The 17679-nt window shown below is 41.4% G+C and overlaps 1 protein-coding gene across 1 annotated transcript in view; it reads right to left on the reverse strand.

Moving 5' to 3' along the window:
- Positions 1-17679, reverse strand: part of kcnip4a (potassium voltage-gated channel interacting protein 4a) — a 141915-nt gene that overhangs the window by 9680 nt on the left and 114556 nt on the right. The window contains exon 2 of the mRNA XM_008286045.1: positions 2931-3055. Coding sequence (XP_008284267.1) covers positions 2931-3055 — 125 coding nt within the window. The remainder of the gene's footprint in view (positions 1-2930; positions 3056-17679) is intronic.

A 17679-nucleotide genomic window follows, 5' to 3' on the forward strand; every position in this document is an offset into this window, starting at 1 on the left:
ACATTTAAATGTGATTCATTAGCTCGCTTGCTCCTCCTCAAACATTTTTCCACGTCTATATATTTGCCTGTGCGCCACTAAACCAGAAGGCAAAGAACAACTGGAACATCATAAGCGTCGCGTCGTGTCGAATGATAAACAATGAAGATATAATTTTCCACTTGCCCTTGGATGCTGCCTCCTTTTGCACATTATTCGGTGCTCATTAGATGGAGTGAGAGATCAGAGGAAAAAAACGTATTTGTATTCATTCGATACGCTTGTAAAACTCGCTCATCCGTGATAATAAAATCACAAATACAATCTGTGAAACGCAAAAAAAAAAACTGGCCAGGCATGAAATTCCTGTCGGAGGCTCGTGAAGCGATGCAGCAATAAGCGGTGTGGGGGAATGAAATAAACCTGCGAACGCAGGCGTCATGACTGTTGGAATAGAAAGTATGAGATCTTAATCTAAAGTCAGCGCCTCGGACTGTGAACAGAGAGAAGCCGGCGGATTCGCCGAGACAATATTGTGTTTTGTCTCGCAGCTCGGGGGTCAAGGGATTAATGAAACAATAGATTCTCCCCTTCCTTTAAGGTGACCTTTGCTCAAGACCCAGACGTCATGTGTCGGTCTCTGTTAAACACCCGGCAGGATCTCAGACGGGAAAGCTCCGCTCTGACTCGTGAAGTTTGTCGTCTGGAGGAATTAGCTCATCCTGCTGCTGCTGCTGCATGAGACGCATCTGATTTGCTTCAAAACCCCAGACACCAAGGACAAAGGGCCAAACCTCTCATCACGGGCACCGGGCCAGCTTCTATTAGTCTGGCTGGCCTTAAAAGCGCTCCTTCATTCTTCCAATGTCACCGGGTTGGGGTAAGACGAGCCGTTTGACCCCAGCAGTTAAAAAAATGAGCTGCTCCGTGGACTCGGTGATGGACGTGAGCCGTTTAATTGCTGTAATTTAAAGCGCTGTAACTTTTTCTTTGTCCAATTTTGGACTCAGCAGCCGTCTAATTACACGGCAGAGATGAGCAACTGAGTAAATCAAAGGGAAGCTTCTTCAAACCACAAAAGGAATCTGCGGCAACTCAAGGCTGCACTTAAGCTCAGCGGTGTGTTGGGTTAAACACCGACATCCGCATGCTAATAGCTAATAGCTTCAGCTGGCGTGATGTTAACCATACATCCTCAGAGCTTCAGTGAAGAGTCAGTGGATCTCTCTGTTTGGGTTGAGAGACATTTCATCTCTCATCCAAGAAGCTTCTTGAAAAACCAAAACAAATCCAGTTGCTTTTTAGTGAAGCTCTCAGGACGTCTATCTCTGATTTATTTGACTTTTTTAAAGCATAAAGATATGTGTGAAATGTTAGATTGATATTTGAAACACTTTCTCAGACAATAAGATAATAAAGTTTGCCTGATGACTCATTTTCAGCAGATTTGCCTTGAAATTTGAGGCTACATCTCAAAAAATATTAAAGATAAAAGCTTGAAACTTCCACTGTTATTTCTCATCACGTCACCGATTTAGAATCTGCAAAACTGGACAAGTAGATCAAACAATCTCTGATTACGGGTTACTTCAAATATACAAACATATACTGGGAAAAAAAGGGGGCAAGAAAAGAAAAATTCCATCTTTGAGCACATATTAACAGAAAAAAAGGATAAAACAGAAGTCAACTAGTGTCATATCTCAAGAATACAAACTTATAAACATAAAGAATACTCTTAAATTTGAAATAATTGGTCGCTAAATGAAATGATGCTTCAAAATGCTTTATGACAATGAAGTTTCTGGCCAATCAGAGATGGCTGTATGGATGTAACAACCCACATGAGGCTGATGGGATGTATGATGTCATAAACCAAAGAGTTGCACATATTTAAAACTTGGCCTCATGATAGTAATAGATGAAAACTTAAAGATGGTCTTTAAACTTCTTACAACTCCTTTTGAACGGCACTTAAATATACAGAAGTCCATCTCATGTGAGTCCTCAAGGTAAGCTGAGGGGATCATAACGTGGAAGATTCATCATGTGGAAGCCATGAATGTCTGCTCACAGCTTCATCCAGTCCATCCTTTAAATCCTCTGGGCACCATGAACATCTGTATGGAATTTTCGTTGCAAAACTTCTGACAGCTGTTGAGACATTTCAGAGCTTATGTGGCTTAAAATAAAATGCAAAATCAGTCCGTGAAAAAAAAGAAAGAAAGAAAGAAAGGCTGGAGCTTGTCTATAAACATATGCAACACCGTCTCCCTGAGCGTCGGGAGAAGTCAGGCGGGGTGTGCGGCACAAATTAAAGGCCTCATTAGTACACGTCTTACCTCTCGCTCTGTCTCCGGTGGACTAATGGGCCGGCGGTGCAGGGACTTGGCTGGAGCACAGTGCAGGCTCAACAGGAAACTGAAGCCTCATGGGAATTCCACTATCACAGGACTCTCAGTATCCTCTTTCATTGCCAGACAATTTGGGTTGGGTTAATTCTGGGTCATCTCATTACGCCTCACACCAGAGGTGACAGCGAAGTGAGGTGGGTTTTATATGGGCTGCTCTCGATGACTTCAACCTGGATCGCTCGTCATCACTAATCCAGCGCGGTTGGTTGGAGGTGTGACCTAATTATCCCCACCGCGCTCCACAACGTACGGAAATTTCACGTTTTCCCTGCTAAGCACACCTGGGCATTTGGACATTTAGCGCAGACGACTCAGCAAAGTCGTATTCCTCGGACGCTTGATTATTTACTGCTACACCAGCAAAAGAGTGATGAGAGGTGGAAGCTGTTTGAGTGGAAACTGGAGGAGATAGTGGAGGAATAAATCAAAGAAAAACACGTTGTTTTTGATATCAAAGAGATGCCCAAGAGAGAGCCAAGCCCTCTGAGCTGTACGTGATGCCTGTCGCTGAGGCTGCACGGTGGCCTTGTCACTTACGTTCTTGAAGCCGCGGTACAGGATCTGCAGCTCCTTGCGGGAGAAACGCGTCTGGGCTTCGAGCTGCTCCAGGCCCTCGGGGCGATGGCGGACCGCCGATAGCTCGAGCTCATCTTCAACGCTGTCTGGAGAGCAGGAGGGAGAAGGTCAGATGTGAACAGATGTTGGTGAGAGTCTCTGCAAATTTGCATTCTTTTTTTATTTTTTTAAATCTAAGGCTGGGACTCTGGATCACACTTCCAAATATCGGCTTAAGCGAATAAACTCAGACGTTTGTCGGTTCAAAATGCCAAACGCGCTGCCAAGAAACGGCGCCGCGTTCTCGATAAATCCATTCGAGCGAGTCAATTCCGAAACAAAAACAAACAAAAAAATCTGAATGCCCTTTTCTTCTCTACAACAAACAGACAGCAGAGGTAATTAGTGTTATTGAGACCCCAGAAGACAACAAATGGTCGCGGCAGAGAGCCTCTCCATGAAAGAGGGCGGCAGGACCCTGTGAAGTGCTTTAATGGGCCTGTAATGATGGCAGATGCTGTCTGGGCACTGTCACTGACTGCACTGTCCTCGCGGCACAGCATTTGACTTGTCTTGTTGGCGCAGGGCCTCTCATATACCTGAAGTGTGACACGCTGTCTAAGTGCCTCATTAGCTCCGAGAGTCTTATTGTGGCCGACAGCCAAAAGGCCAAATCTTCCAACAGACCACAATTAACCTGCTGCTATGGCGCTAATGCCGAGCGTTTATAGACGACGTCGGCTGATTTATTGTCGAGGAAATGAAACAGCTGCTTGAGCTCGTTTTCATCGTCGCGTTTGTCCAGAAGCTGCAGACTTACAGCTGCGTAAACAGTGGATTTGAGTAAACTCAGACGACACAAACAGCCAGCGTACAGTAGCACATCGCTCCACACGTCCAACGAGCACAAGCGCTCCCCTTAAGATTTCTAAAAATGAATGCTGTAGCTGAAATGTGTTTGTGACTAAAGCATATATTGAGTTTATGCTCAAACACCAAGAAAACCACAGAATGGGAAAAAAAAAACAAATCATCAGAGAGAGAGAGAGACAGAAAGAGAAAGAGCCTTGGAAGAGCCACTTGCTTTGATTACTGGAGGTCGACTTTTTGGTTGTGGAGCATGGAAAGAGCCTCATGAGTCGAGCTCTCACTCCGCGCTTGTGGACAATCTGAGGGTAACCTGGGAAATACAGCATCAGGTCTGGTGGTTACCCGGGCAACTAACAGCCTCCGTACATTTTAGGAAGGTGGACATGCAGGAGTGGAGGGTTTATAGAGGTTCATATAGACATGAGGCTACCGCTCTGCTTCTTCAGGACAACAACACAGTGTTTATCGAGTTTTAAACCTGCACCAGGCTCGACTTTGGCAGACTTCAGAATCAGAGGAATTCTCTTACGAGGCCTCGGTAGCTGCTCTGTGAAGCTTCACCTCTGCACAGTGGTGCTTAAAACTAATGTTGATGCGAAGCAGGAACGATGCTCACCGTGTTAGCTTAGCTTGTTTCATGACGACCTTTGTCTAATTAGCACGAACACCACATTAAATGCTAAATCTGTGTGGTGGTTTCTAAGATATTTTCAATCCAGACTGCATGAAGAATTTTTTGTGCCCCCGTAGAGATTTTATCAAAGGAAAATCAGCAGCCCCAAAATGATAAGAATTGAGTATAAAAACTAACTTTAAAAAAATATATATTTTAAAACCAGAATTGGTAGCTGGAGTTTCATTTACTCAAGCATATTACATATTTTTCTTCATCAACTGCAATTAAATCCATAGATGTCTGTCAAATAAGGTAACACATGCTTACTGTTACATGTAGTTGCATCCTAAAGATTTAATTCTGTGCAGGGAAAACCCCGGGCGTTGTGCTAATGTAGCTGAAAAAAATTATGAGTAGAGAGAAATAATTTAAAAAAGAATTGTCCTCCTTTGCTCTACTGCACACTGCTTAAACAAAAAAAAAGTAAAAAATAAATAAAATAAAATCTGTAAAATCCTGTAAACAGATAAAAAAGCACATAAAAAAAAAACAAACAAAAAAAACGGTGGAATATTGTTACATTTAAAACTTTAAAACCAGTAAAAAATAATACAAAATATAGTAAAATACAGTAAAAGTCACATATTGTTAAAAACAAACAAACAAACAAAACAAACAAAAAAACCCCAACTAATTACTATTAAAACTATTTTTGATGTTGAATTGTGAACAGCTTTGGCCCATTTTTCTTTTTTTTATGTATATGAATTTTTTTTCTCTGACTTTACTAAATATTACCTGTAATTTAACAAAACAGTGAGAATCTCTCAAATAAGAGTTACATAATTTTTCTTCAAATTTTGCAAAAAAGTGTAAAATAATATTTTATTGTCAACTGTTTTTTGTCAAAAAAAAAAAAAGAAGAACCGTTTATAAAATTATAGATTTTTGACGAGGACTGTTAGAGTCTTTTTCTTTCTTTCTTTTTTGTTTTTTTAATAATTTTTTTTTTTTGTCATTTTCTGTAGATTTGCTTTCTGTAATTTAACACAGCAGGACAAATCTGTACACCAGTGCATCCGTTTCAACCTAAAGCAGGAAACTGGTTCACGAATGTCATCACTGCAAGTCAAGAGGCAGCAGTTCACTGGGTTGCATCTCTTATTAATGAGTCTCTCAGCACATTGTAGGTCACCAGTGTGAAAGACAGACTCTGAATATGATATGGAGCCTGCGACCTCACGTCAGGGTGTAAGCTAATATCTCATCGGGTGTCATCTTTTTTCACACTCTCCATATAACAAAGGCGGTGAACTCGAGTGGACCATCGGAGGTGTGAATGGATGACCGCAGCACACCGCGGAAACACTTGTGTCACAGGCGGCGCCGCCATGTGAGTGTGAAAGTCATTAAGTCCACGGCCTCGTCTAGAAGTGCACGAACCCATTTCCCCTGCCACTCCGGGGTATTCTGAAAAATTTAGTGCCAAGTTTGATGGCAGCGGCGGGCTTTAACTACGAGTCCTCCAGTGCTGCAAACCTTAATTAATTGCCAGCCTGAGCGCGCAGGTAAAAATAATAACAGGTGAAGCTCGTGGCGTGTTCGCAACAAGTCAAACAGCCGTCGAGGCGGCCGAGGGGAGCTGTGAGAGGCCTCCATAAAGCTGGGCTATAAAGAGATGTCGTAGTAACAATTACATCATAGCAACAGTGAAAATTGTGTCGTAAATCTGCAACCTGGTCTGGCAACACCATGGAGGTGGAGAGGCTGAGGATAGAAGTAAAGCTGAATTAAACAAATAGCTTTAATATTCGTCTTTTGGATGTTCTATTGCTGTGATCAGATGTTTTAGAATTACACTGACGATGTGTGGTATTTGCTTTATTTATGAGCAAAAACGATTGGATTGAAGGAAGAAGGAAGCGACTTCCTAAGTGGACAAAATAAAAGAGCCTTTTTACCCTCAAAATATACAAAGATAAACACTGCATGCTGTGCTAATGGACTACAGGCCAGAGACTGCATAAAATAAATAGACGTATCCACATGGAGCCAGACAGTTTTTATAGGCGTGACCATTACTCACACTGGGGTGGCAAAGGAACTAGATCTTGCTTTGTTTTTTTTCTTCTGCTCGGCCAAATAGTCAATTTTTCTGGTCACGTTCGATTATCCTTTGATTATGTGGGTGTGACTGCTGTGTAAAAGTACATCATGAGGTATGATACAAATATAATAAGTTTGTTTTTCATGTAATCCTCAATTGTTTAAGAAGAAAAAAATCTTGGGAACATTTTGCCCGAGCTATGTCATAGCTGCAAGGACTCGCATACACTCGTTAGCCAATCATAAGCATCGATAGACATGATTAATACGTATTTTACTCTAAATGGGATCATAATTGACAAAATAAACATCATGATGTATTAAAGGATACTTAAAACTAGCAGTTGAGACCATAAAAATATTAGAAAAATATCTAATAAGGGAACAAATCAAGTGAGAAGTTGAGTCATTTTCTCATATATCTGTATATAATTTAACTTGATGAGTCGCCCCCTGCTGGTCATTATAAAGAATGCAGGTTTGTGGCTTCACTTTTTAGACTGGGAGGCTTTTTTTTTTTTTAAATATTCATTTTGTGCAAAGACAAACCCCAGAGCAGATGGTTAAAAGCTCCTGGCCGTGGCACTGTGTTCATAATGACATTACTAAGCACGACAAACTTCTCCGCTGTGAGAGATACTGCTGAGCTGTTCCTGCTGAAGGCCGATTCATATTACCCCCCATAATAAGGCTATAACTTTGAGATTTAAAAGGATGAAGCCCTCATCTGTTCTCGTTACCTTCCTGACACACACCTTCCTACCTGAGCGGAGACGAGACGTTTGAGCGCCCTCGCTGAGGTTGAATTAGACAGATGTTGCTTTTGTTGCAGAGATATATTGCACTTGACAGCAAGCTGGCTTTATTTGGAAGCATCACTGTACTCCGGAGAGACATCTTTTTTTTCCACCTTGGAGCTCAAGGACAACGTGGTGGGCTTCGGTACGGGGCCCGAGATTAGGATGCAGTTCAGACGTTACGACTGGAAGAGCGAAATCAAACCATCCCTAATGGAAGTAAAAGCATGCCCGTTGGTGAAAAGCCGAACCAATATGAAGGCAATAAAAAGTGATCGCTAAAGTGGAATAAAGCAAAGCCTGAGTGACACAGTGCTTAATCGGGCTGGAAAAGAGCATGCAGTCACGGCTGGCTAATTAATGTTTGCCCTTTAATTTTATTGACAAATTGGATCCGACGCTCGACTGTGTGTGTGATAAAGCAGGAGAGCGGCTCATGCTGCGCCCTGTGGTGCCCGCTAAGGCCAAAGTTCACCAGTTTTGCTGATGGTGCACTTGCATCCAATTTATCAAACGCCTTAAACAGGTGCTGTTGTCCTGAAGAATCAAGAAAAACCAAGCAACACACATAGAGTCATGCCATACTTTTGCCTTCCTCGAAAGTAAAAAACAAAACAGCAGCTTGTTGAGTGACAGCTGCTTTAATAGTCAGTCGTAGCTGCAAGTACAGCTCATCAGAAATGTAATTCACAGCCTCCTCTAAGTAACAAAGCGGCCGTTGCCATTTTTTGCCCTACAGCAATACCAGACTGAACGCCCTGTGAGGGTCATAAACAAAGAAAAATGCCTCACCAACATTTAATTACCCCGGGACATATGTAACTAGCTTTGTAGACTACGGTCATAAAATGGTCTACTACACATATCTCCTGACAGAGCTGCAAAAATACTTAAACCTTGAAAAATGAATGTGAGAATATTACCCCCGAAAATGAGTCTGGACTGATCAATCATGACTCAACTGCTACACTCCCTCAAGGTTTATAATTCGGGACTCATTCATCTCAAAGGGAAGGTCAGGCTGGAGGGTAAAAACCTCACTAGCCCTAAATCAATCGGATCCATAAAAACCAAAAAGGAGTGGATGATAAATAATTGATAAATCTATATCATGTGCAAACTAAAATGCATTCAGACGGCCACACTTGGCTGTTTAAGATCAATAAATCTGGGGTCAATCCCGGTGTTAAAGTTTGATGAACGGTGCTGCTGAGCTTGCTGCTTCTTTGCTGTGCTATGAGAGTATATGTACAGTAAGAGCTGCACACTGGTAAATGATGGCCTGAGGGACAGATGAGTTTAATACAGTATGTGCAAAAAATTACATTAAAACTATTAAATGGACCTTTAATAGGGGAAGTCTATATTTAATCTGTGTGAAATTGGCCAAGACAGTTTTTAATATCAGACACTGATTACATTTATCGCACGCTGCATTTTTATTTCCCAACTGTACGTCTTTTGCTTAGCTTGACTAAGACTTTACGTTACTTGTACAGTTTAGCTCCTCGCCGTTTCCTTTAGCACGGTGGCGCCAAGAAGGCAGGGCTCACAAAAGTAGGCCATGACTCCAAGGGAGCACAACTCATCCTCCGACAGTTACAGTTAGATACTGTTACGAGCAACAGCACCGAGGGCGTGAGCCTATACAGCTTCAGCGGTGGCCTGGAGGTATTCGGCCACAGTCGGACAGTGGCTCCGGGTTACACTTAATAGCCGACTTAGTCTAATTGAATCAGTCCCGGTGACCTCTCTAGGTTTCACTTAATGCTGCGGGCAGAAAGGCTCGTTTCCATGCAGGTAACGTGAAAACCCGTTTTAAATAATGAAAAAGCTCGTGCAAAGTTGGGTTTTGGGGACGTGTGAGGAGCTGGAAACGAAAAAAAAAAAACGTAAAAACTGAGCTTCATATTAAAGCTATTAGAGAAGGACGACAGGCATGCAGCAGCAACTAGAACCAATACATCGATTGGTCAATATTATGGGTTTATCACAGATCGGTATCTGTGCTTTAGAGATGTTGTCATCATCTAGTTCAAGCAGCTTCGAGTCTACACTGGCTGTCGGCAGCACATGTAGCAGAGCACATATCACATGAGAGCAGACGGCGGTTCGGAGTCGAGCTGTGTCTTCATTGTAACGAGTTTGTGAAATACTGAAAAGTTAATAAACAAGGACTCAATATAACTATGACATAGTTCTACAAATGTTGGCCATATCACAATTTCTTCCTCCATAAAAAGTCGCCATCGGCTCCAAATATCCGACATCGGTCGGGTTCTAGTGGTCGCACCATTTACTTGAGCTAAATGTAAACCTCAGAGAGCTAACATGCTAACAATGACACTGGTAATGTGGATATTTCTATAAAAATATAGATTGAGGTATAATGTTCTTTGCATCTTTGCATTTCACATCAGTACAAAACCGTTAACATACCTAAAAATGCAGCAGTAAAGATTTGAACACTTAATATAATTGTAAAACTGCATGTAAAGATAAAATAAGTAGACAATGGACATGACGAGCACTTTGATTCTTGCACATCAAGATATTTTCTGATTTCCATCATAAGGAAACAGATGCGTACACACTCTTTGATGCATGTACAGCACATTGAGCCTATTTCATTTAGTAGTCAAACCCTTTATCATTCTATAAGCTCCATATACTAGACATGGCAGGTTCTTTTATGATGATTCTAAACACCAGATTTCTTGTGGACAACAAAGTCTTAGCTGAAGGTAACCGATGGTAAGTTTACATGAACTAATAAATGGTTTTATTCTTGCAAGACACATGACTAACTATGAGTAAATACACCACAACGTTAAAAAAGTCTCTTATTGTAAGTTAGTGCAGCACTGGTTAAAGGTTTCGGTTCCAACAGAGACAGTAAATCCCTCGATGCCCCTATGGGAGCCTCTCTTGTTTTATTGGGGTTTGCGAGTGATTGATCGCAACGTCCCAAACTGCCCAAAGAAACTGCCCGAATAAATCAGTCTTCTTCACATTCACAAGCTCAGCCACCATGACGCTTGCCATCGATAAGCTCCCCAATGACACCTCATCTCGCTGTCGCCGACAAACTTAACACCTGAACCAAACTCGGAGCCTGATCTTATCTCGGCCGCAGCTCACTCCTAATATAGCCCTGCTCCGAGTCCTGGCGGTGCAACACAGGAAAAGCCACCAGCAAACCGAGGGTATCAAGCTCATCGTGAGGCTGTGCTGCGTCTACTGCTGGCCATTTAAGGCCAAAATATGTAAACATGGACATGAGGCAGGTGTGGGTGGAGGTAATGGCAGTCAAGAGCAGCAGGAGTTAAACATTATCAGAAAGTTTGAGGCTTCAAGCTGATATTAGTATTTAATATCTGAGAGAAATTCAAACTGGAATTGAAATTCTTGGGTGTCGGTGTGATTCTATCATTTCTTTAGGCACATTGTAATCTTCCCCATTTCCTGGGACATTTCAAGGCCTCTCTGTGAATGATTGTATCTGGCAATGGACGCCGGTGCTGTAGCTCCTTCTCTCTGCATCCTAATGTGACTCTTTGAACTGGTTTCCAGATCAGAAGTGATTAATAGCTCTGCAGAAAGTTGGGTTATTTCACTGAGCCAGTAATTCAGTGTGACAGCAGTTCAGTGACACATGATATCGAAGTGTGTGGAGCTAGAAAAAACGTGCTTTGACATATTTTGTGTTTGTACTTTTTTTTTTTAGAGGAGGATGGATAGGACAGTGAGCACCAGATTTTTATGAAGCGATCTGGAAACTTTCTTGCAGCTCAGATAGTGTGACTTCAAAGAAAGTCCTTATTTCTTTACCATCATGGATCCTTAAATCACTGCTAATTTCAATGAAGATTTGAAAAACTATTTCCAACACCTTCTGGTTTATTAGGTTTCGTCTGAGCTTTTGTCGTTTTAATAAAAGCCAATTTTGACACTGACATGAACGTGGCTTGACTGAACTGATGCATTTTGTGATGAACGCTAAAGGAAGAGTTTTTTGATGTGTTTACAGACCTCACCCCAGGTATTAAAGTCAGCGGCTTCCAGGTGTTAATCTCTTAACATCTTAATCCGTCTCCTGCAGACCTCGAGCAGATGGTATCAAAGGCAAAAATCAGAGAGCGACTGCCTCTTTCATCAGCAAAGATTTACAGTAAAACGAAACACGCCGTAATTTCATTGCATCCGCAGAGTCGAACGCGCTTCAAACATCTTTGTTTTCACTCATACATGTTGTTGAAAATCAAACATAGTAATATGGAGACAAAACTCATTGATTGGTTCAATCAATAATCCTAACAAAAAAGCATATTATTGGATTTCTTGATGTCAAAGTCGAAGCTAATGACTAGCCACCTGCTATGCTGACTTGTCAATACCTCTTTCGATTTTGAATTTAAACCCTTCCCATATTTCTAAAGGTCAGCTCAGTATTAGAGCCTACGCATGGGACATTTACAGAAGGTCATATTGTCATATGGGTAGTTGCACAAACGCAGACGCATGGCCTTTTGGCCCAATTAAATCTAATGCAATCAGCAAGAGCCGGGGAATGGGAGGCTACTTTTAAGCTCTGGACCGACTTTAACACTTCAGCCCAGCGTTTGACTCCCGAAGCTCTCTGTTGTTTTTGAGCAAAACAGGGACAAATGTGACACTTCGCAACGAGCAATTAAACGGAATGACACCTCGAGTAATGGAGGAGGACGCCAGCAGATGAGCAATGTCTGGCAGCCTGTGCTGGCACGGTTCCCAAAAAAACACCGATGTGATAACGAACTGACCAACTCTACAGGCACAGGTCATCTCTCAGCAGAATACTAAATTGGGTAAAGTGTTGTGTGGCTATTTTGATTTATTGCTCAAGTAATGCCTCTATCGACAGTAAACAGCTGCTTCCAGATGAGACCTCTGCCTCAGATGTTAAACATAATGAGAGTGCATTGATGTAATATTTACATACAGTGTGTTTACCCTTGGAGTCCGGCCATATTAGATGGAAAGACATGAGTGAAAAGGCATATAAAATATGTATATATATATAGAGAGAGCCTTTATACATTTCACGGCTTTCAAAGACCTCAGAGGAATGCTTTCTTTGTGCTTCAGAGGAAGGGGAAATTTTGAATATAACTCACGCTGGAACTCTTTCTAAATTAGAAGCGCGTATGGGGAGTTCAGCATCTTTTGGCTCAGGTTCTCAGCTTTACTTTACTTTAATGTAGAGGGGAGTTCGGAGGCCTTTGAGTCTGGTGGGAAATTACGACTCTACATGGACGCATGTAAATAAAAGCTGGTGTCACCATGTGTATCAGACAGAGCACATGGCTGTCTATGTGGAGATATGCCAACTGATATGAGTTCACTGTGAAAAGGTGAATGGAAGTGCAACACTACATAACGCTGCCGTCTCCAGACTAAAGATAAAACATCTCACTCCACTGCAGTGGCTGACTTTGCTTTTCCTGACGTGTAATGAATTCCCTGTTGCGGCACCAAATATTTTCTAATGCTCCAAAACAAATTATTGCAGACATCCTGAACACCAGAGCTGCCAACAGTGGACATCTGCTGATTACAATTCTGCTTTTGCAAGTGTTAGATCTGCAGATCCAAGTCAATAAAAGAAAAGTAATTCAAACACAGTCCCCACTGTGTAATGAAAAAGCCTCATTTTATATCAGATAAATCAGATGGACGATGAGGGAGGTGGATACGGATCTGCCATTTGTTCCTATTTGGTGGGCACAAATATAAATAAGCTCAAAGACTAGAGTCAGACAGAGCAATATGTCATTGCGGTTATTTAATAAAACAGCCTCGTGTTCCTTATGGCAGGCAGGAAAAATGGCGAAGAAATCGACTCGAGGGGGGAAAAAAAGGAACGATGGGAAGGCTGGGTCAGTGTTTGGTCTGCCTTAAAACCAAACCCAACAAAGACCAAATGTCTGTGCAACAGCCCAGAATAAAAATGCACTGTTTTACATTTTAAATCTTTTTGCTGAGATATGAATTCACTTTTCCGGTTACACAACAGCAAGTTTTGTGCCATGCCGCCGATGATGAAAGGCAGATCCAACTAAATTTGGGTCCAAGAAGACTGGAAATAGAGCTGCGTAAACAGCCAAATGGACTGAAGCCGTGAGTATTCCCCACAGGTTAGTTATTGCAAGACAGAAGGCAAAGTAGCAAAGTGGCTCTTTACTGGCAGAGGAATGCATTAGCCATTGTTTTCCACCATGAGTGCAATTTGCTTCAGTTTGCCTCATGCAACAATAGTTCTAATCTGATTAAACAAGCACATGCGAGTAGCGACAATAAGAAATGCCGATGACTTGAACTTCCAGAGGCTAATTTTTCAGGCTTTGGCTGGACATCAAATAAAATGCTGTCCTTTTCTTCTCTGGACTAAGTGTGACTGACGGCGCTGACTGGCGATCTGGGGACTGGATGCCAAGGTTCTTTATGAGGCAGAGCGGACTCTCACCCTGGCCATAATGACACACCATCAGAGGGTTGAGGAATTTATTGGAATCTGGGGGAAAGAGCAAGACTATGCTTTTAATTGCGATCATTTGTCACTTGGAAGTGCTTCAATAATCATCCGTCTCTAAGAAAACCTTGCTGCGGCAATGGACGTAAAGGTCCTTTGCCCTTTCTATTCCAATCATTCTAAAGATTATAACATGGGACAAGGGAGGAGGAAGGACTTCTATCACACTTCAGCTCCATAGTTTAGAGCTTTCATGCCAGAAAAAAAAGGATACCTGAAGAGGGAAGAGTCTTTATGACTCACTTCCAAGTGAGTCATCCTTATTCCAGCTGCTGACAGGAAACTTACACTGATGCTGCCAGTGCATTAATGGATTAATGGATTTCATTCTGACAAGATAGGAAGTGTTTGTTTCTCATAAACAGTTGGAAATCCCAAAGCAACCTTTTGAACCTTTCCCATCTAATTTTAACCACATACTGGCTCAGCCAAAAGACAAACATGACACTCAAAGTGGGGCAATAGGGCATGTGAGTGGGGAAAAAAATCCACCTGGAAAACAACAAAAGTAAAACAAAGTGACTGACTAACTTGTGATTTTACTCTATTACTTCTTTGTCAGTGAGGCTTTTACTCCATTGCCTCTATTGTAATGGAACGATGCTTGCCAGTTATGTGACAACACCAGCCAATATTATTAAAATTGATATTATCGGCTGACTTTGGCTGATCACAGATGCATCGGTATGTTATATGATATTTGCTGACATTAAAGCTTTCTTTTGCAGGCCATAATGCAGAAACAGTTGCTCTGGGTAATTTAGAACCAGCGTCACCACATATTTTATCCTGCAGAGCAGCTCTGACTCCACAGTTTACCAAAGTTTCTGCAGCACATGCAGCAGAGTACACCGCTGAGCATAAGGTGGTGAAGAGTCAAGCAGTGTCTCAACAGCAAGTTGCTATTGGTCCCAAATATCCAGTATTAGTCCTGCTTTAAAACTCAGTCAAGAAATAATTGTACTTTTGCACATCCATTATTTGTTTACTTGTTCATTGTAGAGCTTTCTACTCCTACGATTATTATTCACATGCCACGACTCTGGGGCTAACAGCAGATGATTTTATTAGACTCAGTGGAAATAATTTCAAGATACCATAGAAATCTATTCCCATTTCTCTTTACATCCAGCTAAAATTAGATCGCTCTGTCCACCACTCTCCTTTCACAACAAAATGTTCTCTTGAATCCGTTGAGAACATACTCTTCGGGTCAGTTTGGTTGGACTGATGGAAAACATCAGTTGTAGTCAAAACAGTATACAGACTTAACAAAAGAATGTAAAAAAAAACACAATCTATGAAGTGTACTGCTAAGCCTGCATGGAACATTCAGTCCATCTGGCAAAAAGGAAAAGCACAGAATTCACAATAAGCTATAAGGTTGGCAATGAATTACTCCATTATGCATGAAGAACCTATGTCCTTGGCTTAATTATGCAAAACATTGTTGCTGGATTCACGTGGCAACATGATTATTCATTTTACGGGCTAATTAAAGCCCACAAACACGCTGAATGTGCATATTGGTCGTGTAGCCTTGATTGAAAAAGAAATGCCACATGTGCAACTTCAAAAGGTCTCGATACGGTTGAAGGTTTATGGAGGACTTTTATTCCCTTTTATGACAACACTTCAGCTTAAAGTATGCATTTCCCCCCCTTTAATAAGACTCTCACAAGCTGCATAGTTAAACACGGGTGCAGAAGATCTGAATTAATGAATAGCTCAAAACTCAAAAAAGCCTGTCCATGTTTCATAACATCTGAGGCCGTGTGCATGTTGTACACCATCCCGCATCCCTGCAACGCAACCGTACGGTGCAGGTCATTTAATTAAGTGCATCTTTAAGAATATAATCTGCCTCCCTCTTCCACAGAGAGCCTTTAAGCGCTGCAATCATTCATATCGGATCCTTGGCTCAGAAGCATCTGTCATGCTTCTCCTATCAGAATTTATTATCTGTGATGGTTTCATCAAAATGACTTGTCCTTGCTTTCCTGACTCAAATTGACATGCTGAGGCCTCTTGCTTCCAATGCGCTCTTTCGCCGTGTCCTTCTTGCCTCTAAAGACACCAGAGGGACTCATAAAGTTAGGACGCTCAGGCAAAGGTTAAGTCAATCAAATCACTGCTCTAAATAGGCGCCATGGAAAAGAGCCAAAGGGTAATAGGGCCAGTTGATCGTTGTCCTTTAAACAGACTGGTACGTGGATGCATAATTACAGATTACAAAATACCTCACACTTCACTTCTTGTCACTGAGTCATGTTTTTTCTCCACATTTTAATATTTTAAATGCTCGCTTGAATACTAATTTCCATGACGAACATTCCAAATTAAATATACAGAACAAGTGTTAATGCCATCATCTGAAATAATGAAGAAGATGCTAAACATTTCTGCTGACTCAACTCTGATGAGAGTCACCAACCAAACAGTCCCATAAAGATGGAGCACAGTTTATGTCGTGCCCATAAAATCGTGTGTGAGTTAAATATGTACATGTTGCACTTAACAAAATGAGGAACATGCTTTTAAAATATGTCAGTGTTTCAGATCCCTCACCGGTTGCCTTCTCTGTACAATATCATAAATAACTGATGCATAAAACAAAGACTAACCGACACAGTTAGTCTGAAACTCAGCTGTGATTCTCCGATTGGAGCTTTAAACCCGGACAGTACAATTATTAATGACAGGCACGTCAGAACTGCTAGATCACAAACAAATGCCACCAACAGTAGCAGAAAAGGTCATTCATAATTTTGTTTCATAAAAATTCAGCGGGCATGTTTGATGTTCAAAACCGTGAGATACAAACTGAAGCTTTGGTCGTCTGTTTTAGACTTAAAACTTTAGCACTTTTTAACACTGGCCCCAGACACATTGTGCATCGACTACTAAACAGCAAAATAAAGTGAAGCTGAAACTGAAATAAATCTTAAAGACGAACAGCGTGTTGTGTTAGGTCCACTTTTGATTGAAGATACCTAGAGTTGTGCTTGCAGCTGTGAGTTTGTGCCGTGAGCTAAATGCTAACACCGGCATGCTAACATAAAGCTAACAACAAAGTGTTACATAGTGAGAGTTTACCTGGCGATGGCGCTAGATAAAAAAAAGCATTCTTAGGAGAGTCCTAAATGACTGAACTGCCGCAACATCTGGTGGACGTCAACGCGGAATAGTCAAAAACTGCAGTTCCTTGAACGGCCACTTGAGGCTGGCTGCAAAAACGAGTTAATTCTTATAGACCTCCATGTTAAAATGATCGGCTTTATAGCAGAAATAAACATGTTTAGAGCCTGGTACAAAACACTGTTTTGGTCTTTATGATTAATTTCAGTGGTCATGACAACAGGTTGTGAATATTTATATAACTCATTTGTTTAAATATTATTACGACTAAAACCCGACTGATACGCGGCAATAGGAAAACGTTCTTTTGCAGAACATAAAACAGAAAAAAGATGCTTAGAAAGTGTCAGCATATAGTTGGTTCTGCAAAGCAGCTCCAACTCCATAGTTGAGAATCCTTTGAGCACTGTCTGCAGCACATGTAGCAGAGTTACAACTGAACAGGTAGTGGTGCGGAGTCAAGCAGTGGCTTTGTCATAAGCTACGAACTAATTTGTGAAATAAACAATGACTGCAACATTTTCCCTTTTCAATACGAGTTTGGCATCATCTAACACATCAATATTAGAATTTCTCACTAAAATCCAGCACGTTTTCTACTATTCAGGACAAGAAAAGGTTGTATCAAGTGCC

This window comes from Stegastes partitus, unplaced genomic scaffold, assembly GCF_000690725.1.
Source record: "Stegastes partitus isolate 25-593 unplaced genomic scaffold, Stegastes_partitus-1.0.2 Scaffold428, whole genome shotgun sequence".
In the NCBI taxonomy this organism is placed as follows: Eukaryota; Metazoa; Chordata; class Actinopteri; family Pomacentridae; genus Stegastes; species Stegastes partitus.